Genomic DNA, 26,233 nt, shown 5'->3' on the forward strand with positions numbered 1-26,233 from the left:
CTTGGTTGATCATCAACCTCAACCACATCTACAGTCCTGTGTTTTCCAATGTCAAGCATAAAAGGAGATGTAGGTAGAGGAGAAAGGAAGAAATCATCAGTAGCCTGTTCACTCCCACAATTCTCCCCCTGAAGAGGATGCTGAGAAGGGACAAAGAAAGGGACAGACTCAAGAAAGGTAACATCCTTGGAAATGATACATCTGCGGGAAGAGGGGTGATAACACTTATAACCCTTGGTAGTAGAAGAGTACCTAAGGAAGAGACTTGAGAGCTTTGGGGTCAAGTTTAGTGCGGGCAGATTTGTTTGCATGCACATAACAAACACAGCTAAAGACTCTAGGGGGAAGAGAAAAAGCAGAGGCCTTAGGAGATAAGATGTCCAAGGGAGATTTGAAATTAAGAAGCTTGGTAGGCATACGATTGATGAGAAAGGAGGCAGTACGAAGAGCCGCGGACCACAAGGTCTTGGGGACATGCATGCCAAACAAGAGACTACGGGTGACCTCCAGTAGATGGCGATTTTTCCTCTCAGAAACCCCATTTTGTTGGGGCGTGTCAACACACGCTAGCTGATGGATAATCCCATGAGTAGTAAAGAAGGTTTGAAGGCCACCAAACATGTACTCTCCCCCTTTATCAGATCGAACAATTTTGATTTAAGTCTCAAATTGAGTAAGAATCATTTGATAAAAATTCTGAAAGGCAGCACAAACATCACTCTTATGCTTCAGAAGAACAGTCCATGTAGCACGTGAAAAATCATCAACAAATAACACAAAATAACGATAGTGTTGAGAAGTGTACCACGATAGGGACAGTGTCCCTATTGTGGTTGAGTCCATTATGATTTCCTTTATTGTTTTATGTCTTTAATTGTTAGGAGTTAGGAGTCAGTTTCCTAGTCTAAGTTAGTTACCTATTTTAGATTAGGTTTAGTTTCCTTTTCCTTTTATGATTGTAATGGTTTTATTATAAATAAGATACTTGAGGGAGGAAGCAACACAAGACATACGGCTCCTCCCCTTGCAGCTACTCTTCTCCTCTCTTTTCTCCTCTACAAGGTTATTGGTTACAGGTCCTAGGTTTTCTACATGGTATCAGAGCAATGAGGAAGAAGAAGAAGAAGAAGAAAAAAAAAAAAAAAATTCTGCTGACCGATCATACCTGTTACCGCTGATCAATTAATCATCGTTTGCTGCTATTGTCTGCGCTCTCGCTTGCGTTTCTTGTTTTCTTCTATTGCTGGTTTTTGAGGATTGATTCGTTGGTTAAACCACTGCTGTATCGAAGCATCGAAAAACAAGGGGTTCTTCTACCACCTTGCAATTTTCTGGGTTTGGATTTCTTCAAATCTTTTGTGTCTGCTACTAGTTGTTGCCATCTGCTGATCGCTGTAGTTGGTTGTGTGGCATCTGCTATTGTTTGCTGTTCTTGGTATCGATTTTCTGAGAAGAAGACATATTGCTGATTCTATTGCTTTTTCGTACATGAAACCATATATGCTACTATTTGCTGATGTTGGCGCTCGGTTGGAGACGAAGGGTTTCGACGGTTCAAGACGACCATCGATTCTCTTGGTTCATTCGATTTGCTGCTGAATCCTTTGTGCGGATGACTTCGATTCATTGGTTTTCGCCTCTGTTTTCATTCTTGGTTACCACCCCACTTGTTTCTTGATTATTTTTTTTTTAAAAAAAAAAGTGATTTCTTAGTTGGGGAGATGGGGAGACGGTTATCTTTTTCTTTCTTTAGTTTCCACTAGAATCCATCCACGATTAAAGACACCCTCATAGTTGTGTGGTCCTTTAATTTTTTTTTCTTTTTTCAGTTTTACCCTTTTGTTTCTTGGAAGACAACTCCAATCATCTTTAACCTTTTCATGTCATCATGTGTCACCATTACCTTATTTGAGTTTCCTCTTTTACCCTTATCATCTTCCTTTATTCAGCTTATAATCTTATATTCATATTTTTTGTTATTACCTAGTCTATACCCAACTAATAATTTTAATTCCCATTATGTCCCACTGCTTCTTCAATTACCCATAGCCCCCTTGCAAATTCTGATTTATTACCAGATTGCCACTCCTCCCTTAAATTTGGCCTTGCTTATGCATATATATGGATTTCACTTAAATTACAGTTCTGCCATTACCTCTTGTTATTCCTATTGTATACTTGGATGGGTCCATCCCGAACGAAATTGGGTATTTTGACCCGGGTTCCACATCAATTGGAGATTGCATGATGTTATTACAGAATTGCCATTGGGTATACATATATGCCATATTATTGCTTTTGTGGGCCCAGATCACATCAATTTGTTTTTTGGCAAATTGGTACTTAAATGATATTGAGGTTGGAGTTTGTTTTGAGGGGGAGATTGGAAATTATTGAGATACTGGTCATATACCAAACTGCCATTGCCCTTTTAATTCCGACATTTCTTTAAAATTCTTGAAGTATAGTTGCCCAGGTGGGCCCCAAACACATGTGGGATTTGTACTTCTTTGAAGGTTGGACCTTGCATGGTGGTTGTTGGCTCCAGTGAGGGGAGGTTAGAAACTGATATATATTGGGATTCTATCTACGGCTGTTATTTGCGGTGCTCTTGTTTATGAAATTTTTTAATGATGCCTATGCTTTGAGATGTTGATTATTGGCCGTTATTTGTTCACGTGTACTGCTACACATGAGGGGGAGATGGAATTGGATATTATTATTTGCATATCTGCTCTGCACAAGTCATCAATTGGAGAGTCTAGAGAGTCTTACCTTTCTCAATTGGAGAGTCTTATCTTTTCAAGAATATTTCGGTGAAGATTTCTCAATATTTATTTCAGTGAAGATTTTTACTTTACTTTTGAAGGGAAACTCCGAAGTTGCTGCCCTCCATCTTTTAAGCATGCTATGGTGTTTTTTGAAGATCGACAGGAAAATTCCACTTTGTGCGATTGAATTGATTCTTACTTTGAAGATGGAGTTCTTTCCTTATATTGAAGATCGCGTCTTCTCTTATTAGCAATCAAGTTCCACAATTATTGGAGAACATCTGTCATTGTTACCTATCTGCTGTTTTTGGATCGCAGTTGATGTTATCTATCGTCCAGTGCTTGGGCTGATATTTCTATTGATTTTATTGGAGTTTCTTCTGTGCTCACTGAAGTCTACAACTACTATTCAAGACTGGTGTTGAGTTTGATTTTCTATACTTTTTAGTCCAAGCTGGAGCCTTTCTTTTAATATCTGTATACTCTAGCTTGAGGGGGAGTGTTGAGAAGTGTACCACGATAGGGGGAGTGTCCCTATTGTGGTTGAGTCCATTATGATTTCCTTTATTGTTTTATGTCTTTAATTGTTAGGAGTTAGGAGTCGGTTTCCTAGTCTAAGTTAGTTACCTATTTTAGATTAGGTTTAGTTTCCTTTTCCTTTTATGATTGTAATGGTTTTATTATAAATAAGATACTTGAGGGAGGAAGCAACACAAGACATACGGCTCCTCCCCTTGCAGCTACTCTTCTCCTCTCTTTTCTCCTCTACAAGGTTATTGGTTACAGGTCTTAGGTTTTCTACAGATAGCCAAATAAAGTAGTAGGGGAAGGACCCTAAACATCAGTATGCACAATATGAAAAGGAGCAACAGTTCTATTACCATGATAAAGATATGAAGACCGACAATGTTTGGCAAACATACATGGTTCACATTAAAAAACATGAGAAGAGGCAATTGTTTCCTCATTACAACAAAAGATGGATGGCCAAGACGACGATGCCATAACATAACAGAATCCACAGAACTACCATCATTACGGCCACACACATAAGATTGAGCTGTGGGCAAAAAAGGGTGAAAAAGATAGAGGCCTTGCTCTTCACGTCCACTACCAATAATCCTCTTCGTCACCAAATCCTGAAAAAGACAGTGAGAAGGAAAAAATGTGACACAACAGTTGAGAGATTTAGTCAGATGACTCAGATAAAAGGTTCAGTGTAAGGTTAGGGACATGAAGAACAGAAGTGAGGGAAATAGATGATGTCACAGGGATATTACCCTTACCAGATATGGAGGAAAGGGAGCCATCAGCTACCCTAACCTTATCCTTACTAGAGTAAATGGTGTAGGAATCATAATAATGAGACGTACCAGTCATGTGGTCTGCAGAGTCAATGACCCAAGACTGGGCGGCAGTAGAAGCTAAGGTGGAGACCTGTAAAGCTGAGGATGATGAGGAGCCAGCCACACTAGATGTAGAAGATGTGCTTAACTGTGACACGACCCTGCGAACCACTGCATCCATAAAGGTGGAGTCATCCTGTGGAGCATCAGCCTCAGTCGTCGCGGAATGAGCTCGAGCTCCCCCTCTACGGCCACCACGACCACGTATACCAGGAGGACGACCATGGAGAGACCAACACCCATCCTTGGTGTGTCCAGTTTGTCCACAATGATCACATTTAAATCTGTCTCGCCCAACTCCACTAGCACCAACTGTCTCCAAAGTACAGGCTTCCTCACGGTTAGGCCCTTGGCCTCTACCACCTCCACGGGTGTCCCGAAAAGAACTGGGATTGAGGGCTGACCTCTCATGAGATGATGCTGGTGGTGGTTTCATAGTAAGCCGCCGAGTCTCCTCGCTCTGTAAGTGACTACAAACCTCACTAAGAAAGGGAAGGGGAGACCGGCCTAATAGCTGGAGTCCAACTGACTCATAGTCAAGGTTCAGACCACCAAGTAAAGAGAAGACATGCTCCTTTTCAAGAGTCAGATATACCTCTGCTTCATCCTCTGGGTTGGTCAAATGAAAGTCCCTGTAGTGGTCATACTCCTCCACAAGACTAAGAAAGGCACTGTAGTACTCAGAAATAGTTTTGTCACCCTGCTTCAATGAGTGAATTTTTTTATGGAGCTGATAGACCTTGGCAAAGTCACCTACTCTGTCAAAGGCCACAGAGACGCTATCCCAGATAGCTTTAGCAGTTTCTTTCCTTATAAACCTTCTCCCAATCTCGGGCTTCATGGAGAAGATCAACCATGTCATAACTGTAGAATTTTCAGTCTCCCATTTATTAAAAGTAGGTGAACCAGCTTCTGGAGCCTTGATAGTACCTGTGATATATCCAAGTTTTCCCCTACTTCTAAAGGAAAGTCTCACAGAATGTGACCAATCCAAGTAATTAATACCATCAAGCTTCATAAAGGAAATCTGTTGGTGAGTACTCTCATAAACCAACTGAGGAGCTGTTGAAGGGGGCTGTGAATCAGCCGAACCAAGCTCAGAAGACTCTGTACCAACCATCATGTAAGGGAAATGGTACTTGACCATAAACCAGATGATAAACAGCAAGTGGGGAGTACACACTCAACCCAAATAGAGGTTCCCAATACAAAATAGAAATTCCAGCAAGGAAGAAAGCTTCACCCTAACACTCTCCACAGAGTAAAATAGCTTACACAAGCTTCAAGATTTCAAATACAGATATTCATAATCATCTCTCAACCAAACAAGAGCCCAATGTACCCTAAATGCTAGGACAACATTATCGGGTTTACCTGGGCAGAAAAAAGGACACCACGAAACTGAGTTGTGCTCAAAGAAAAGCCTCATCCATCAATAGAGAACACCAGAGGCAAAGGAAGGATCCTTCTACGATCCTAATGAGCTACTCCAACAACCAAATCCATGCCGAAATGAGAAAGAAACAAGGATCGCAACTGCTGCAGCGAAATCGGCAGAAACTTGTTTCCACGAAAAAAGTTGTGCTCGATTGAGTCTTCAAAGAAGAGGAAGCACATGGCCCTTAAACAACACTCTTGGGCGATTCTAGTGACCCATTCCAATCCTCAAACCCATGCCAAGAGAAGGAGATACAGGGACTGCAATGGAGGGCTGGCGGTAACTCTAGCACTGGCTAGCAGAACTTCAAATCATCAAATGAGCTTCATCAAAGCTCAAACAGCAGTAGTAATCACTAGAATAGGTTATTCCGAACCTATTTCATAATTCTCTCAACAGATTCTTTACATAGGAAGCTTCTCCTTGAAATCCTTTGTGCCCTAGGATTTCAAAGAGAAGAAAAAATGGGAACAAGAAGCTGGATTCGACTCTCAAACCCTAAGGCTCTGATACCAAGTTAGATTTTAGGTTAAGGAGGTAAGTAGAAGAGGAGGAAGAAGTTGGAGGAGGAAGAAGAAGGCAAGAGAAGAGAGAAGAGATGAAGAGAATAGTTTTGGTTGTAATCAATTGTGTTGGAGAGACTTCTCCATACACCTATATTACTTCAAACATAATAAGGAGAGGATTACATCCACCTCTCTAGGGAGGTACAAGGGAAATAAAGAAGAAAAGACAGAATTACATAATAAGGCAACTAGTAATGAGACTAGTTCCTAAACTACCCCTATTACATGACTTCTAACAGTTGATTCCTCCCTTGGACCTTGATACTTCAATACCCAACAAATACTTTAAGGGACCCAAATCTTTGATTTCAAATTGTTGAGCCAAGTAGGTCTTCAGCCTATTTATCTCAGCTCTGTCATCTCCATTACTATATTATCATCAACATAGACAATAAGAGCTGTGATGGTACCATTACCTCGCCATGTAAAGAGAGTGTGGTCAGCTTGACTTTGGGAATATCCATTCTTCAAAATAGCCTACCGAAATTGCTCAAACCATGCCTTTAGTGACTGTTTGAGACCATATACTGCCTTCTTGAGAACATGGAAAAAGAACTCGGTCGAAACCGACCGAAACCACCGAGATATCTCGGTTTCGCAAGAAACCGAGACGAGTTATGCAGAGAGTTTTAAAAGTTCATGGTTTCGGTTGGTTTCGACCTGAATACCTATATAAGTGTCACTTATCCCCATCGAAACTTGAGGAAACCTGGCTGGAAACCAGGACATGCACTTATTTATGCCAGAAACCAGGTCAAGCACTCATTTATACGTTTTTGTATTTGTATTTCATTTATTTAAGATATTATTCATAAATAAGCAAATAGCCCCCTATTTGAATCCAATAAAAATATTTAAAAAATAAATTCCAAAAGGATATAAAGTCAACCCCTCAATTCAAGAACAAAAATTGGATTTTCGGTGGTTGGTGAAATTTTCAACTTTCTAATGCTAGGGTTTTTCTCAAATCTAAAAATTCCATAAATCTTACTATGGTAAGACATTGCTAAAAACCAAAAGTGCGGTAAAATTTTCATTTGTTTTGATGTTTAAACAATTATTTTCAATCAGAGCCATTTTGACAGCATTCGCGCACACCAAATTAACTTTGAAAAGCTTTTCAACAATTCCAAGATTGCTTAAATCTGATTTATATTGAAGGAGTTATGTTCCAGTCAAAGTTAAATGGCTCTAATTGAAAATAATTGTTTAGACATCAAAACAAATGAATATTTTACCGCACTTTTGGTTTTTAGCAATGTTTTACCATAAAAAGATTTATGGAATTTTTAGATTTGGGAAAAACCCCGACATTAAAAAGTTGAAATTTCACCTACCGCCGAAAATCCAGTTTTTGTTTTTAAACTGGGGGGTTGACTTTTTACCCTTTTGGAATTTAATTTTTGTAACTACTTTTATTGGATTCAAACAAGGGGTATTTGCTTATTTATGAATAATATCTTCAGTTTGGCATAAATAAGTGTCTAACCTGACAACTATGATTCTCAGTACACTGTGCGTACACTAGTAAAGTTGGGTAAAAAACCACAAGTACCATTTTGAGTGTTATTTTTATGAAAATAGTTCATGCATTATGTTTAGAATGTCTAGAATAGGCTGTATACAAAAAATCAGATAAAAAAAAGCATTTCTGGGCCTCGAAACCACCAACTCGAGTTGGCTGGGAAAAAATTAATAGTTTCGACCAATTTCGACCATATCTCGGTTTCTGGCCGGTCGAAACCCGAGATCTTGAACCTTGCTTGAGAAGACACACTTTCCCTTTAGCTGAAGGAATTTTGAATCCTGGTGGAGTTTGCTTGTACACTTCCTCTTCCAAGTCACCATGGAGGAAGGCATTCTTCACGTCTAACTGATATAATGGTCAATCTTTATTGGCCACCAATAATAATAGAACTCTTATAGAGTTATGCTTAGCCACAGGAGCAAATGTCTCCTGATAGTCAATTCCATATACTTGACTGTACCCCTTGGCCACCAACCTTGCCTTGTACCTTTCAACTGCACCATCAGATCGATACTTGATTGAGTAGACCCATCTGCATCCAACTGGAACTCTTCCCCTAAGAAGATCTACCAATTTCCAAGTACCATTCTTCTCAAGTGCCATCATCTCCTCAAACATAGTTTGCTTCCACTTTGCGTCAAACATAGCCTCAGTGATATTCTTGGGAATAGAAGCAAAAGAGAGAGCAACAGTAAAGGCAAGACCTGTAGGAGAGAGAGAGCATCATAGGTAACAAACTGGGCTATAGGATTAGTACAAGCTCTTTTTCCCCTTCTAACATCAATAGGAAGGTTTAAATCAGAAGGAAGAGAAGGGATGTCACCTGATTGAGGAGAATGGGTTTCAGGATGTCGATCCAAAGAGGACTCTTGGAAGGTTTTCTTTCCCTTCAAGCACTCACTTCTTTTGTACACAACTATCTCTTTTTCATTGCTAGCACCAACACCTGGTTGATCATCAATATCAACCACATCCACTTCTCTGTGTTTCCCAATGTCAAGCATAAAAGGAGAAATAAGTAGAGGAGAAAGAAAGGGAACATTATCAGTATTAGCAGCCTGTTCACTTCCACAATTCTCCCCCTGAAGAGGATGCTGAGGAAGGGCAAGGAAGGTGACATCTTTGGAGAGGAGACACCGAAGAGAGGAAGGGTGATGACACTTATAGCCTTTGGTAGTAAAAGAATACCCAAGAAAGAGGCATTTGAGAGCTTTGGAGTTAAGTTTAGTGCGAGAGGGTTGTTAACATGAACATAGCAAACACATCCAAAGACTTTGGGAGGAAGGGAGAAAGCAAAGACCTGTGGAGATAAGGTTTCCCAAGGGAGATTTGGAACCAAGGAGTTAGGTAGGCATGCGGTTTATGAGAAAGGAAGCAGTGAGAAGAGCATTAGACCAGAAGGTCTTAGGAACATGCATGCCAAATAAAAGACTACGAGTGACCTCCAATAAATGGCGATTTTTTCTCTCAACAACCCCATTTTGTTAGGGTGTGTCAACACACGCTAGCTGATGGATAATGCCATTATTAGCAAAGAAGGTTTGGAGGCCACTAAACATGTATTCCCCCCCTTTATCAGAACGAACAATTTTGATTCGAGTATCAAACTGAGTAAGCATATCTGATCAAAATTCTTAAATGCATCACAAACATCACTTTTATGCTTCATCAGAACAATCCAAGTAGTGCGAGAAAAGTCATCAACAAATGAAACAAAGTAATGATAGCCAAATAAAGAGGTAGTAGGAGAGGGTCCCCAAACATCCGTATGCACAATATGGAAAGAGACAATAGATCTATTACCCTAATATGGATAAGATGAATGACAATGTTTGGCAAACATACATAGTTCACATTGAAGTGACACAACAATTCAAGGAATGAGCTGTGTAATTGAGACGACAATGGCATAACATAAAAGAATCCACAAAGCTACTATCATTACGTCCACACATATAGGACTGAGCTGTGGGCAAAAAAGGTTCAAAAAGGTAGAGGCCTTTCTCCTCACGTCCACTACCAATAATCCTCTTCGTCACCAAATCCTAAAAAAGATAGTGAGAAGGAAAAAAGTGACACAACAATTCAAGGATTTAATCAAATAACTCATAGATAAAAGATTAGCAACAAGATTAGGGACGTGAAGGACGGAATCAAGAGAAATAGACGATGTAACAGGAATGTTAGAACAAATGGTATAGGAATCATAATAGTGAGACGTACCAGTCATGTGGTCAGTGGCACCAGAGTCAATAACACAAGACTGGGCTGTAGTAGGAGCGGATGTGGAGACCTGCAAAGTAAAGGATGATGAGGAATTTTCCATTGTAGGTGTATAAGATGAAGTGACCAAATGTAACATAACCCTGCGAAACACTGTATTTGCCAAGGTTGAATCATCCTGTGTGCTAGGTGGATACCCCCTAGCATCTGCCTCAGTTATCACAAAGTGTGCTCTAGCTCCCCCTGTATGGCCACCACGTGTACCAGGAGAATGGCCATGAAGAATCCAGCACCTCTCTTTAGCATCTCCAGATCTCCCACAATGATCGCATCGAAATCTGTTTTTGTCTTCGCTACAGGTAGGCCCTTGGACTCTCCCACCACCATGGAAGTCTCTGTGAGAACTAAAACCGCTCAAGTGATGATGCTGGTTCCATGGCCACACGCCTGGTCTCCTCACTTTGTAAGTAGCTACAGAGTACAGACCTCATCAAGAGAGGGAAGAGGAGACCGGCCTAAGATCTGGATCCAGATTGGTTCATAGTCAGGATTAAGGCCACCAAGTAAAATGAGGACACATTCCTTCTCAAGAGTGTGATACACCTTCGCTTCATCCTCTGGATTGGTTAGTTGAAGATCCCTGTAGTGGTCATACTCCTCCCAGAGACCAACAAAGGTATTATAGTACTTAGAAATGGTCCTGTCACCCTGCCGCATTGTAATAATTTTTTGGAGAAGCTGGTAGACCTTGGCAGAGTCACCCACCCTGTCAAAGGTCTTGGGACATTATCCCAAATGGCCTTTGCAGTTTCCTTTTGCATAAATCTTCTCCCAATCTCGGGCTTCATCGAGAAAATCAGCCAAGTCATGATTATGGAATTTTCAGGGTCTCCCACTTCTGATAGGTAGGAGAGCCAGGCTCTGGGGCCGTAATAGCACCAGTAATATATCCAAGTTTCCCTTTAATCCTAAGAGAAAGCTTCATAAAGTGAGCCCAGTCCAAGTAGTTGGTGTTATCGAGCTTCACAATGGAGATCTGTGTATGTTCATTCTCAAAAACTAACTGAAGGGCTATCAGAGTAGGCTATGAATCAGCCAAACCAAGCCCGGAGACATCCGAATCAAGCATAGTGTAGAAAAAATGGCACTTGACCATAAACAAAGGTATCCAAACCAAGTGGGGAGTACACACTCAACCCAAATATGCAGTCCAACACAAGAAAAGAGTCCCAGCCAAGAAAAAAACAAACACCAACTTTGATAAATCTCCACTTAGATAACCCTCCAAAGGGTAGCATCAACTCAAACCAACTCAAAGAGTTCAAACAAGGCATTCCATAGCCATTTTACAACCAAAAACATCATACATTGCACTCCCAATGCAAGAAAAATGGAAAGAAAACCATATTGGTTTACCTGGCAGATTCCATGAGAAGTGGTACTGCTCCAACAGTTTCTTCAATCACCAAAGAGGGACATATGGAGCATAAAAGGGACCCTTGGGCGATTCTAGAGGTCCATACCAAGACCCAAACACTTGTCGGGAGAGACAAAGAAAGAGGGACTGCAATAGAGAGCTGGTGGTAACTTGAGATGCTTCAAATCTTCATGTGAGCTTCAAGAAAGCTTAAATATCAACTTGAAATCTCCAAATAGGTTGTATATGAAACCTATTTCATCCTTATTCAAGTGTTTCACATAGCAGCCTCCTCCTTGGACTCCTTTGTGCCCTAGGATTCCAAAGAGAAGGGGGGAAAAAAAGGAGCAAGAAGAGAAATACAACTCTCAAACCTGAGAACTCTGATACCAAGTTGAATTTTAGGTAATGCAAGTAAGAGAAGGAGAAGAAGTTGAAGGAGGAAGAGAGGAGGAGGAAGAGAAGAAGAAGACAAGAGAATAGAGAAGGGAAGAGTTCAGTGATAATGTGTGTATTCTCCACCACATCTATATTAATTCATTGTTAAGAAGAAAGAAATTACATACACCTCCCTAGGGAGGTAAAAGGTAAAAATGATAAATAAAAAAAAAGAGGAGGAAATACAATATAAAGCAACTAGGCAAAAGACTAGTTCCTAAAGTACCCTTATTACACAAACTCTAACACACACGGCCCTACCCGATTTTTGCACTTTCTAGGAGTCAACCATTTGACCTCCCTACTCTGATACCCTGTTCGCTACCGTTTCACCTAAAAGCTCGAACTGTTAGGGAAGGGCAGCGTCAATCTACACATCAACACACCTTCATAGCCTTTACAATCTCTCCCAACATGTCCATTCAGATCACCCCCCATAATAATCTTTTCTTCTTGACTAATCGATCCATGTGTCCCCAAAATTGTAACTTACTACTTTCTGTTCATCTGGAGCCTGCACATCCCATATCAAGAGTCCTTTTTCATGCTGAGAGAACATTAACAATGGATAATCTTATCTCCCAAAAAAAAACAAAAAAGATTGATGGTGAATGTATGTTCCACCTGCAAAAAAAATAGTGAGTTGGTCAACTGTAGACAATCTTTGAACCACTTTCACCCAGCAAGTTCGACACTAATTCCCGGAAGCTTTCAGAGTTAGTTGACTACTCTTGATAACCTAGCTAACCTAGCTAATCTAATTAATATTGTGCTCTCTATGATTTTGAATCCCAGGGGTTTGTGTCCTATGTTATCTCCCCTCCCACCAACCCCTATCCCCAAATATTCCACTCCCTACTGGCCCATGTTGAAAGACAGGGAGCAAAGAATACCTAAAGATGTTTTGGTTCTATCGACCATGTAGGTCTAGTGATCAATTATTCATTGAAGAGCCTTATGATCTAATATACTCAAAGTTGCTCATGTATTTGACAGTAAACGATTAGAGCCTGATGACACACTACAGCAAATCATTCATTGTTAGTTTTTTGTACAAAAGCATGGTCAAGGTGTCCTGCTACTGCTTTACTTTTGTTTTCAGTTCTTTTTACCTCTTTTTTTTTTCCATTTCCCAATAAATTTACCTCATAGATGAAACTAAAAATTTACTTTTCACAGTCAAATCATAATAGGAAATATGTCATATTATAGTATATCCATAATCCAATGCAAACATTACCTGGGAAGACGAGGATCAGTAAGACGTTGTTCCCGCAGCTCTTCCATTGATAGTAACTGCAACATATCATTGGAGTTTAAACACCATACCACAAGCCCCTGAAATTCTCTACATAAAGTAATCAAACTTTAGATACCATTTCGGGAGCTGGCACTGACGGCATCGCAACTTCCTGATGTTCAAATCCCTTCTCTTCCTTCTGTAAAATAAATTTGATTGTTAAATATTTTTGAGCTGGAGATACACTTTTAATGCAGTTACCACGTAACATTCCATTGTAACAACAGTGAAACAGAGATGTCTATGTTGAATGGAAATGGATAAGAACATCAGAGGTTATTAATAAGGAGATGCAATTTTATTCAACAAAAAAAAAAAAAAAAAGAACTGTGCAGTTTGGAATACATATCATGACTTAACATGCTGAGGGGAATTTAATCAAACATGCATGTGGCGTTAGTAAGACAAACACATATGGGGCAAAGTGGCCTTCCGGTGTGTACATAGACAAACACATATGGCCATATGGGCAACTGGGTTCAAGGTGTATGGTGGCACTTCCATAATTCAATATTAATTTTTGGGGTAGTTTCCTTCTAGCAAGGATCCAAATGCTCAAAATCCACCTCAAAGGAAGAGGTTTGCTTGGCTACTTGCAATGACCTGATTGAGCAAACTACAACAAACAGTGGGCAGGCTGGTGTGCAAAAGGAGTGCTCCCTTTTTGCTATGGTTCCCACTGGGACACTATCAAGCAGTGACAGACCCCACATGGGCATATTTTTTGAGAGGGGGGGGGGGGTCGGCAACAGTAAAAGAAATTCTATTTGAAACTAAAAAATAAAGTATAATATGGAAACCATGTACAAGAGTATAACTCCACTCAAAAAGGAAATAAGTATGCATGACACCATCTCACAAGAAAACACTGCTTGAAAATTAATCTTCCCCATACAAAAAGGTAAGCACCACTCATACGAATAGAAAAATCCATCCACGAGCAGCTAACCCAGGATAGTAAACTTGACTGACCTTCAAACACCCAGAAGCAATGAAAGACCAAAAGCAACCAACATATAACGAACAGAAGTCACACCTAAGCAACATGAGGAAATTAAGGTGCTTACCTAACTACCTAAGAAGGTTATGGGAGTGTTGATCATTGGCATATTGTGTATAAGTGGGTAGAGTAAGCCACCCTATCACTAGCTATAAGAGATGGTATTTTCTTGGTGTTCTTTGGTTCAGGATTTTAGGGGAATTCATATGTAAATCATTGGAACAGCTGGGGTGCTTCAGTGAATAGGTAAGAGCACGTGAGTAACCTGGGTTGACTTTGTATATGCGTAAAGGGGTCATATGGCTTCCGGTTTGTGGGTTCTCTGGTCTACAAAAAAACTGGAGAAGAAGATTTTTATGGGTGTCCAGATGTGGGCCATTGGCAAGTATACAACATCCTGTGTACACATTGCTATTGTTTGAATAGCATTAAAAAAATTCTTTTGCTTTCTCCAAAAATAAGCTGGGCCCTCAAGTGCAATAAGTTTTTCGGCACCTGAGAAACCCATTTTTTACCATGAGAATTTTTTTCACCTTTGACCTTGGACTTGATGAGGTCTAAGCAGGTGCAGGACTGCTTGGTTTTGGTCTCTGTCTTTGTTAAAACAGTTCCCCTAATATTTAGCGTTTCATTGTTACGTTTGTCAAATGAACTTTTGCTACCGGGAAAAAAGAAAGTCTTTGTTAAAAAAGTTCCTTACTTAGTGTCTATATATATATATATATATATGTCATCCAAACCATAAATGAAACTACATGTAACAAGAGGGTGTAGATTACTTATCTAAGTTGTAGACCAACTAAGGTTGGAGACAAGAGAAGAGAAAGAACTAGTGGTCAGTTGTGTCACCAATTTTTGGATGGCAGCCATCTGATCCGGAGAGAAAGATGCTGTAGTAGAGGTAGCCAGACAATTATCAGGTGCTTCAGAGAGATGATCCTAGGAACGAGTATTGCCCTGTTTGGGATTGCGTCCACCCTTGGGACGCCCATAGAGCTTCCAACAAGTATCCTGTGTATAACGAGAGTGCCCATAATAATCACATTTCACGGGTTCCCATGCAAAAGGAGCCTTGGAAGAATCTACAGTGAGAGGTGCAGGTGGTGTAATAAGCAAGGCAGACCGTACGGGAACAGTTGGAGGCATCAAAACAGTCCGTCAATGTTCTTCGGGCTGAACAAAATTATACGCCTAAAGAAGAGTAGGGAATGTATCACACCCTAATATCTATACCCAAACTTGATCATATTCAGGATTCAGGTCGGTCAGAAAATTTTACAGACATTCCATCTCCCTTTCCTTTTGAAATATACCAGCATCATTAGGATGAACAGTGGGAATGGGATGATAGAAATCTAATTGCTGTCAAAAAGTGGTCAAGGCAGAATAGTAGGCAGTGAGAGATAGTTCCTTCTGAGTAGTGCTACAAAATTGATGCCATATCTCATATATTTGGGCATAATTCCTTGCCTGCGAATAGGTCTGTCCAACTGCATCCCATAGTTCCTTGGCAAAATTAAAGAGAACAAAGTTGGGACTGACAGAGGGCTCCATAGAGTTGAGCAGGAAAGACATAACCAGCGGATCATTAAACGACCATGCGGTAGGCTGGTAGCTGCCGTAAGATCCATTGGCTTGGGAGTGTCTCCTGTGATGAGGCCAAAGTAGTTGTGTCCCCGGAGTGTGAGAAGACATGCCCTGGATCAGGTGAGGTAGTTCTGACCATTCAGCTTGATGGGGCCAGGTTGGAGAGTATGATGCCCAGTGTTACTCGAATGACCAAGTGGGTGCACCTTTGTTGTGCCAGTGGAGGGCGCACCAGTGGAGGTAGCACTAGCATTTTCATCAGCCATAGTATCCAAAGAGGAGGATTACTCTACAACTAAAAAGGGCAGCGGCAAAAGAAACCGACAGAAGACGCGACGACCTAGGTGAGTCACAGCGGCACTGACAAAAGAAACCGGCGGGAAGGTGCAGCGACCCGCTAGGTCGCGGCGGAGGCGAGAGGCAGCACTGGTGGCAGAAGGAGCCGGCGGAAGAGGCACAATGACCTGCTGGGTCGCTGCAGTGGCGAGCGGAGGCAGCGCTGGTGGAAAGGGGGCAGCAGAAGAGGCACGACGACCTGCAGGTTGTGGCGGTGGCGAGCGGAGGCAGTGCTGGCGACAGGAGGGCCGGCGGAAGAGGCGCAGCGACCTGCGGTGGGCCGTAGTGGACACAAGGGTGATGAAGGGGTCGCGGCAACAGTAGTGAGAGGCGACCAGGAGTAGCTTCAAAGTGGCAGCGGTAGCGCCAGCGACGGGAAAGGTGGCAGAGGCAACGGCAGTGGGAATGTGTGGTGAAGAGGCGCGATGTAGTGAGAAACTCAAGAGAGCATGGTGCAGGTTTCATCTACCATGCTAGACAAGGAGGCTACGGCCTCCAACGGGCGGCGGTGGTGGTGGAGGAGAACAATGCAAAAAAACCAAAAAAACTTTCTAGGGTTTTGGACTCTGATACCAAGTTCAGAATCAGAGTTGAGAGAATGATGTGATTAGTCATTAATGACAAAGGTCCTCTTTATTTATAATAGAGTAACAAACCTAAAGGGGTAAAAAGGTAAAAAGGGAAAAAATAGAAAACCCTAAAGTAAGGTGTAACAAGATAATCCCACGGTTCTCAACCAAACCCTAACATAGAACACTCTCTAGCCGACGTCGGTCAAGCCATAGCCGATGTCGGCCCAAGAGAAAACCAGACCAAGTCTGGACCGGAGAAAAAACACAAAGAGGTATTTTGAAACTTCAATTGTATATATATATATGTGGGGGAGGGTTACCCACACTGCCATTGTAGGAGTAATCTCCCACGCCATACAAATGGCAACAGACAGTGTGGTATTCTCAGTAGGGGGCCCAAAATGGTCAGAGAGGAGAGAGAAAATAAATAAAGAAACCCTATGAGAGAGCCTACAATAAGCGGACAGTTTGGGTATATATATATATATATAAAATCCATGTTTGGTGTTATGTTTGTCAAATCAACTTAGCTACAAGTAAAAATAGGTTCGGTATATATATATATATATAAAATCCATGTTTGGTGTTATGTTTGTCAAATCAACTTAGCTACAAGTAAAAATAGGTTCTTATAAGGATCAACTGCGATTGCTTTTGTGATAACTTTAAAGGAAGCTTGGGTATTTAATTGCCCAGATCTGCTTTCCTAGAGCAGTTTCTGAAGCAGTTACCTTTCTGTTGGGCCACTACCTCTTCCCCACCTCCCTCCGCCCACCCCCATCCCCTCAAGATAGAATTCGAATTTGGATAGTTAGGTACTTCGGTCTGAGAATTTGACCCACCATCTTCTGATCCCTTCAGCATGTGTTCCATGCAAAACGTAAGAAACAGGCCAACTCAAGCTGCTCAGCTCAAATCCAAATACTGAATTCGCTTAACTGAACATGAACTCTAAAAATTCCAATGACTCCTTTTACACTGCCTGAATAAACAAAACGATTGAGGCAACCTTTCAAAACAGGCATCGTTCCCTGATTTCCAGCAAATTATCTGAAGATACTAATTTATATGGAGCTTCATGGGAATATCTACTATTATGTTTGTTAAATTGATCCATGTTATACAGACATTTGATTCAAGATATTTTTGACGGAACAAACATTGTTGCTGCTCCATCCCCCAAGTTAGAGTGAGACATACAAGAAGACTCAAATACCAGTATATCAGAAAGTGAATAAGCCAACAGTGGGAAGTTAAGAACTGATATATTAGATGGGGATCATTGGATTTCAAGATAGATACATAAAAGCCAAATAAATGCACGAAGCAAATGCACACACCACAGCAAACAAAAAATCCAAAGAACTAACCTAGAACTCTTACATCTCCTTCTCAAAATTAAGAAAGAAACTACTTGAAAATTCTCTAATCCTTTTCATTCTCCAAACACATTACAGATAAAGAAACCACATCAAAAACTGCCAAATATAAGTCAGTACTATGCAAGACAAAAATTGCAAAACCAAAGTTAGAATGCATTACTTGAAATGAGGCAAGTATCGTGAAAATTATATTTCCTCGTTGCATTGCATCCACTCGCCGGGTAGCAAAGCTATGTCCATCACGTAGACGATGAACTTGATATATGATTGGCACTACAAAAGCACATATCTATGATAAATTTTTTTTAATTCATGACTCAACCCACAAACTTTAGGATTAAAAAGCTTTCCCATTGAAATCACAATATAAACAGCTAAAAAGTGCTAAACTACATCCCAGGGGATTTTTATTCACCCAAAAAAAATTGGACACTTTAAACGTGTCATGAAAGCACAATCTCAGACAGAGTTGGGCAGTGTAGGGCAGTGCCCCTAGGCAACTGGGTTGTCTAGCCTAATTGATCAACAGAATAGATTGAAGTGTTCAACGAAAATATGGTTTTACAATATGGGAATAAAACAGACAAGATTTTGATCAGATCTAAGTATATCCCAGTTTCAATTCAATTATGTGTCAATAAGATTTAATTTGGAGGCCAGACAAACAATATGGCAATAAAACCTCTCAAAATCCCTTATCTTCCTTTCTGGGGTTTCTGCTGAAGTTAAAACTTCTCTCCAAAACTTGACTGGGTTCTCCTTAGGCTCTCTTGCAGTCAAATATCTTGGGCTGCCTTTGATCCCCTCCAGGTTGACTGTTCACCACTGTTCCCCCCTAATTGATCCCTTGCGCAAGAGACTCCAACTTTGGAAAGGCAAACTGCTTTACTATGCGGGCCACCTTGAATTGATCAAATAAATTATCCAAAACAAAGCTTTCAAACAAGTCCAAAATTGCTTAAATCTGATTTATATTGAAGGAGTTATGTACCAGTCAAACTTAATTTGGTGTGCGCGAATGCTGTCAAAATCGCTCTGAATAAAAATAATTTTTTGGACGTCAAAACAAATGAATATTTTACCGCACGTTTGGTTTTTAGCAATGTTTTACCATATTAAGATTTATGGAATTTTTAGATTTGAGAAAAACCCCAGCATTAGAAAGTTGAAAATTGCACCTACCGCTCAAAATCCAGTTTTTATTCTTGAACTGGGGGGTTGACTCTTTTTTCTTTTGGAATTTGATTTTTTAACTATTTTTATTGGATTCAAATAGGGGGTATTTGCTTATTTATGAATAATATCTTAAGTAAATGTAAATGTAAACATTTACTTAAATGATATTAGGCATAAATAAGTGTATAAATAAGTGTCTGTCTTGGTTCCTGGCATAAATAAGTGTTTGTATACCAAGATTTTCTGAAGAGGAGAGTAGTTTTGGGAGCTTTGGACAGAACTCGACCAAGATATGTCAAGTTCTGTTGAGTTAGGTACGTAAATAAACTAGTAGATAGGCCATTTTCTGGGTCAACCTGAGAACTCGAACCAAGATCCGATATATCGGCGAGATATTGGACTTTTGTATATCGTATCCCATCTCGTCTCGGGTTCTCAAAAAATCGAGAAACTCGGCGACATCTCGCCGAGTCGAGACGAGTTTTAGAACTATGAGCACCTCTTCTTCAGCTGCCCTTTCACCGCCAGGATTTGGATGGGCCTCCTTGCTCGTATTTGGCCTCTACTAGCAACCTTTATCCGCGGCACAGCAGCGGATAAAAATTCCTCTACTAGACGCCGGATTTTGCCTTTTCAGCATGAGTGGATACGGATTGACATGACTTTTCGTGGCTCTTCAGTCTGTGATTTAGTTGGCATGCTCGTGTTCGGCGTCGCAATCCACCACATTTGGCAGGAGCCCAATCTCAGACGATGGACTTCCAACTCTAGATCTCTACAATAGATTTGGGAATCCATCTCCTTTTATGTCAAAACAAGCTTCCGTCTTCGCCTTTCAGATGTCTCGACTCCCCCAGAAATTGCCACATTGTGAGGTCTTGGAGTCTCTCGCACTACTTTTAGTGCAGGGCTGCTTCCTTTTTTATTTTTTGGGCTTTGTGCCTTGTACATTCTTTTCCCCTTGGGGGCCCCTCGCGTTTCTCCTTTTAGTAATGAATTTTTATTTACCAAAAAAAAAAAATTTAATTCTATTTGAGATCCACCAACTATTCTGATAGATATTCAGATTCAGATTAGACTCAAATTATATCAGGTGTATCATTCACTAATAAATTAAGAGTTCAATAACGTCACAAGTAGTTCTAGAATTTACAATGTTCTGGTTGTTGAACCAGCACCCAAACCACCAAAGCTTAGTGAACCAGAAAATATAAAAGATGCATTTAGGAAAGACTTAATACAAACAGGTGTAATATAATAATAATAGGATCAGACTTTTATTGGATTAAAAAAAGTTGTGTGAATCTGATCTAGTCAAAAACAGATTTATCCTAGATTGAATCTTAAGCCTCAACCAGGAATTGATGGCAGCACAAATAAAAAGAGATAATAAACCAACAAACATAAGGAGAAAATTTGGTTCTACACTTTGCCTATGCCCAAAGGCAAAGAAAACAAAGAAAGCTTCCATTAACCAAAGGAAATTTAAGTGACCACCCAATCACACACACCAACAACAAAAGAGACCCAAGGGAGAATAATCTCCCCAATAGAAACTCAAAATCTCAAGAGATACACCCATTACAAGAGAGAAACAACCAACAAAGCCTTAAATTAAATGGACCAGTTATTTATTATTTTGCATTGATTCTTGAGTTTCGTGTTGGAAGATCTTGGGAAATAACTCATTGTTGTTGTGGCATTGAAATTTCTTGACTCTTTAAGTTGTTTCAAGTCATAAACAGTTTTTTGTTGCTTTGTTAACTATTCTGTGGGATATTTCTTTTGTGTGTGTGTGTGTATTTCATAAGGCTCTTTGCCCAAAATTGTTAAAGGGGAAAGCTTTAATGATATATGGAGAAATGGGAATGTGGATGCTCAACCTACTCCTCATCTCAAGCCTGTCAACTTTCAAGTGGATCAGCATCTCCCAGATAAAAATAATATAAAATTGAAAGTGGGCAGCTTCTCGAAACTCTCTGACTGTGAGGTCCTTCCTATTCATGTTAAGAATCTACTTGTACCCATTTACAGTGGTTAAAATTATGTAACATAATGTGTCTATGCAGGATTCTTGCGCAAGTAAAGATAAGCAATAAATGCTGAGCTGAAAAGGGGAAAGGGGGTATTTAAACAAAGAACGTTTAATATGTTTATCCTTAAAATTTATGATCTCCTTACACCCCTCTCAATGCAGTTTGATCATTAAAACATACAAAATGAGAAAAATACCTGTAAGAATATCTCTAAAATTATTTTTCCATTTTTTTCTTCATGAACGTACTATAATTACCGATAAAAATTATAACAAAGCGTGATAGCTAAACTATTAAAGGGTATTTCTAACACTTCAATTATGATTTTTATTGGTACTCACACCCTTCTCCAGAAATGCTTTAAGAAACAGGTAAGAGATAGGTTCTTGTCCAATAAGGGCTTAGGGGATATAAAGTTACACACTAGGATTTTTAGATATGATTCTCTTAATTCATTGGTTTCCCAAATATATTTTAAAAAAAGAAATGAGGAAAAGGAAGGAGTGTGTGGAGAGAGCGAGAGAGAGCCTGCAGATGTCCTGAAGTGAAGGTTATACCTCAGATTCAGAATCCAAATGGGAAAATTTATACCGTGATACTGTAATACACTGATACGAAATAATACTATACACTTTTCTATTTAGTCCAAAAGAAAAGACAGAAAATGAACTTACTCCCTAAATCCCCAACAAGAAGGAAATAACTATGCAAGCTATGGAGGAGTTTAAAGCAATCAACAGTTTTCGATGCTGCAGCCAGTGCCTGCAAATCATAATTCAGTTTCAAGAATCATGAAATTGAAACTTGCTAATATGAATTCTATGACGTAGCAATGTGATTTTTTCAATATAAAAATGAAAAAAAAAAAACTCAGACTATTTGGATGAAACAAATATTCTCACAGACACTTTGCTGGTAATAAATAGAAGCTAACAAAAAAAAATTGTTTAAATTAATATTACAACCAGATGTCAGATTTGAATTTGCAAATCTATGGGATACGAAAACACTATTGGTTGCATTAAAATAAATTTTACTCTAAATCCAATTATAAGCATATATGATATAAAGAAATATTCTTCGATTTACTACTTATGTTTACAAAAAGAATCAATAAATTATGGGCTCAAGTGTTGAGATGATCCCAAAAAAAAATCACAATGAGGTTAACTTGGTGTATAGGAACACTCCAGAAATTTTCCATGGTAATCAATAGAAGTTCATCAAGAAGTCAACATCAAATTTATCCAAGTCATGCAGTAAGTGCATTTCTTGCGTGACTGTGTGGCAACATCCAGATGCATGCATCAGTAACAAAGGCCATATTTGGGGACTCATATGTAAAAACTGTATAATTTCTGTCTGACAAATCAAAAGAAAACAAGATGAACCATGCCTGTCCAATCAACTGTCCCCCGAAAACCTGTGCAAATTTTGGAGCATCTGGCAAAGTAACTCCACGAAAGATGTCGACCTTCAAAACAAGTGGACAGAAGAAAATTTATTTTTGCCTTCACGTCTGCATGACAAGAATCTTTCCATACATAATATGATTTATGAAAGCTAAAAAAGAATAAGCTGAGATTATGTCTCTAAATATGCATGAAAGGAGACAGAGAGTATAGTCTAGTAAACAACATATATGATACAAGAAAAGTAAAAGTAGAAAAAACAATCAGACATAGATTAATTAAAGCACATTAAGTAGTTGGGATTTTATAATATTTGAATGAGAGATTCAAACAAATCAAACGTCTAATAGTCCACCATCTAAAGCATTACAAAAGCATCAGTACTCAGTTAGCTAGGGATACAGAAATATCATACAAACAGGATGATGACATACTTCTATTGGTTCTAATTGCAGTACAAGCTCCACCAGTGAGCGGGTCCCATGTTTTTCATCTGCGTCTCCATTCCAAATCGATTTGGGCTGCAGCAATGCACTATGTTCATGGTGCAGCAGTAGGCATGTCAACTGCCATCACTAAAAATGCATCAGAACCCAGTGCAAGTGTCCATAAAGTTGCAATTGAGAGGCAAGGCAATATATTTCACATAGGATTTACTACAAAATGATAACTGCAGCTACCTTGGACAAAGCAATAATGTCAGCCGAATGATCAAGAGATACAGCACCTACAAAACCATCACAATCAGTGTCATCCATTGAAGATGGAAATTTGGTTTGACCACCAAGAAGTAATGCAATATCATCAGGTATTGTATATATAAATATAGTACACAAGAATATATGTCGGCCATTTAAATGTTTGAACACGATTAAAAGAAACACTGAAAGGAATCATGATGAATCCCATTAAAACTAAAGGATAATTTTTACAAGACAGCATACAATGCAAAGAATGATGTTGAAGCTAAATGCTGGGAAGGAAAGAAACAGCATATACATAAAATGAAACTGAGATGAGGCTGTTGAGATTGATGACCAGTAAGACATGGAAGAATAAAATAAATCATCAGCGAATGCAAATGAGGAGTAGTGATACGCATGAAAGTTTTAGAGGGACAAGGGGACGGCCAAAGATGACATATGTTGAAGTGATGGCAAAAGGCATGAGCATATAAAAGTTTACAGCAGATATGGCCTTAAATATAGCTGAATGATGGTACAGGATTTACATAGCTGACCCCAGCAGTTGGGATAAGGCTTAGTGCGATCAGTCGAGTTCTTCCCCTGGTAGGTGAGAGGAGGAGGAGAAAATTGTGACTTGCAAAATGTACACTGTCAACATGTCTATTTATAGCATTTTAGTTCTGCAACTTGTGCTGCACTTTTATGCGTATTTTTAACTTCATTACTATATGCTATTTAAACTACACGACATCCTAGCAGAAAGATATTTCTTCAAGCTGGCTCATAAATCAGCTGTAAAGACACATGTTTTAAGTGTTTATTGCTTTGCATTTAGACTCATATATCAGAGACTTCAACGAACATTTTCTCAGAACTTGGACGGATACTCTAAGTTACAGATTCAAGCAAAAAGATCTGCTCTGAAATACCACAGTAAGAAAGTCTAGAAGGCTATAAGGTTTGCATTCAGTATAATTCAAAGGGAAGCACAGTATTGATTTCTTTGGCTGTCAATTATCAGCCAACTATTTAATCCATGTCACCAACAATTGCAAGGACATTGTCCGCTTTGCCTGAATGGGTTTTTACTTTTCTTTCTCTAATATGAATATGCACAGTACAACTATTTTCTCCTTCAAATCTGGTAAAATTTCAAATCAGTGATGATAATTGGCACCATCACGAGCTTTGGAATTCTCCAACATATTATTAACCAAAGGCCAAACTGTAACAGCAATTTATTTGACTCCAAATACCTGACATTGTTCCCCCTCTCTTCCCTTTTAATCACAGAAACATGTAAATGCACTACTTATACATATAATCCAATAGTCATACAACCTAATTAACACATAGACATCAGTAAAAGATTAAACAAAATGCATCTGCGGCATAAAACTTCTAAAGAGACAGTTAAGGATGTCAAACCTAAACCGAACCGGTAAAACCGGCCCAATCCGCCTGAGCCCGATCCAAACTGAACCCAAGGTCTTATTGGTTCGGCTCCGGTTTCCGGGTTATAGCACAATTTGGTCTTGGCTCGGTTCAGGCTAAACCAATGAGCCGCCTATTGGCCCGCCGGATAGGACCGAACCTGAACTGAATCGAATACTAAAACCAACCCCCAAACCCTAAAAAATCTACCTTATCCCTACCCAAAACCAGCCTATACCCAAGTTTCAAACTGAACCGAACCGAACCTGAGTCCAACCCGAGCCAAAACCAAAAACTCCTTATTGCTTTTGTTTCGGTTCCCTGAAACCCACACCGAAACCAAAAAAAACAAACCAAACCCGAATTGAACCGCCCGATTGACACCCTTTGAGACAGTATTCAGTTAACGGGGAAAAAAAACATAACCAATTATGTGGTGCCGAGTTGGAATTTTAGCAAGTGAAATGTGGCCCAGCAAAATGGTTTTATGAGTTTGAGCACAGAAACCCCCTACGTGATAAAATTGGTTTTTTTTAGGATAAATCTGAAATGAAGTGGTCGGGTGTAAATGTAGGTGCATATATTTTGCCTTTGCTCGTAAAAGGAAATACATGAAATTGATGAAGGAATCCTGTAGAAGCCAGAAGCATTACCCAAAATGCTGCGGGTCAGCAGTTATCACCAGGAATTAGCTACTCACCGTGACCAAAATAATCATATTTCTTCAATTGAAACTCCGGACTATTTTCTTCCTCAGCATTGACAGATGCATGAACTTCAGCCTGCCATTCAGGTTTCACAGTATGCATATTTCAATCATAAAATAACGCCTGCCTCTACTACAGATATCATATGTATCAACCCTTGGAGCTAGTCACCTATTTAATCTGCTAAGAAACAACTAGGATTTACCTCTCCTTCCCAAATAAAATAGACTCCATCCCCACTGTCTCCCTCTCGAACAACATACTCACCACGCCCTACAAGTGTGACGAATCAATCAATAACAAAACCAAAATTCCTTCATTCATTGATCATAAGGATTGTAAACTCTGAATTTGATTTAAATTTAGTGTCGGGGGAAAGAACAAAAAGAGAAAGAAGAATTGCATCCAACCGTAATGTTTGAATTTGACGACCTCGGCAATTTTCTTGATGGATGACCTCGGTAACCTCTGAAGTAATGGAACTTGACTGAGAAATCCGATCACTGCTGTACGAAAGACAGATCAGAAGTTCACACAGAGACACGTTCTAATCAAGTAAAAATGTATAATATGAACCAATCCAAATGTATAATTCACACAGCGTGCGCAAAATAGATTCAAGTTGAAGTCTGCAAGACCAAAGTAGGAGAAAATATAATCACAGTTAATCGAAATTAAGGTATATGCTTCACCTGCTTCGGTGTCCATTTGCGGAATTTCGATGCTTATGAACCGTCTTTTCTGTGTAGAGATTTCGACACGAAGAAGCAGAAGCTATTGAGCCTATTGCAGTTGCTCGGGTCTATCGGAACTCTGGC

At 39.7% G+C, this 26,233-nt stretch overlaps 1 protein-coding gene across 3 annotated transcripts in view; it reads right to left on the reverse strand.

Annotated features, from left to right (window-relative positions):
* LOC122666177 (acyl-CoA thioesterase 2) overlaps nucleotides 1–26,233 on the reverse strand; it is a 67,526-nt gene extending 41,293 nt beyond the window's left edge. For all 3 annotated transcript variants that reach the window (XM_043862317.1, XM_043862316.1, XM_043862315.1), the window contains exons 1-11: nucleotides 26,108–26,233; nucleotides 25,826–25,918; nucleotides 25,621–25,688; nucleotides 25,409–25,490; nucleotides 23,269–23,315; nucleotides 23,023–23,154; nucleotides 22,573–22,650; nucleotides 21,851–21,938; nucleotides 18,125–18,237; nucleotides 13,164–13,226; nucleotides 13,028–13,083 (exon numbers count right to left, since the gene is read on the reverse strand). In XM_043862317.1, the coding sequence (XP_043718252.1) occupies nucleotides 13,028–13,083; nucleotides 13,164–13,226; nucleotides 18,125–18,237; nucleotides 21,851–21,938; nucleotides 22,573–22,650; nucleotides 23,023–23,154; nucleotides 23,269–23,315; nucleotides 25,409–25,490; nucleotides 25,621–25,688; nucleotides 25,826–25,918; nucleotides 26,108–26,123 (836 nt within the window). In that variant the 5' untranslated portion in view covers nucleotides 26,124–26,233. The remainder of the gene's footprint in view (nucleotides 1–13,027; nucleotides 13,084–13,163; nucleotides 13,227–18,124; nucleotides 18,238–21,850; nucleotides 21,939–22,572; nucleotides 22,651–23,022; nucleotides 23,155–23,268; nucleotides 23,316–25,408; nucleotides 25,491–25,620; nucleotides 25,689–25,825; nucleotides 25,919–26,107) is intronic.

The sequence above is a fragment of the Telopea speciosissima genome, chromosome 6 (genome assembly GCF_018873765.1).
Source record: "Telopea speciosissima isolate NSW1024214 ecotype Mountain lineage chromosome 6, Tspe_v1, whole genome shotgun sequence".
NCBI classification, from domain to species: domain Eukaryota; kingdom Viridiplantae; phylum Streptophyta; class Magnoliopsida; order Proteales; family Proteaceae; genus Telopea; species Telopea speciosissima.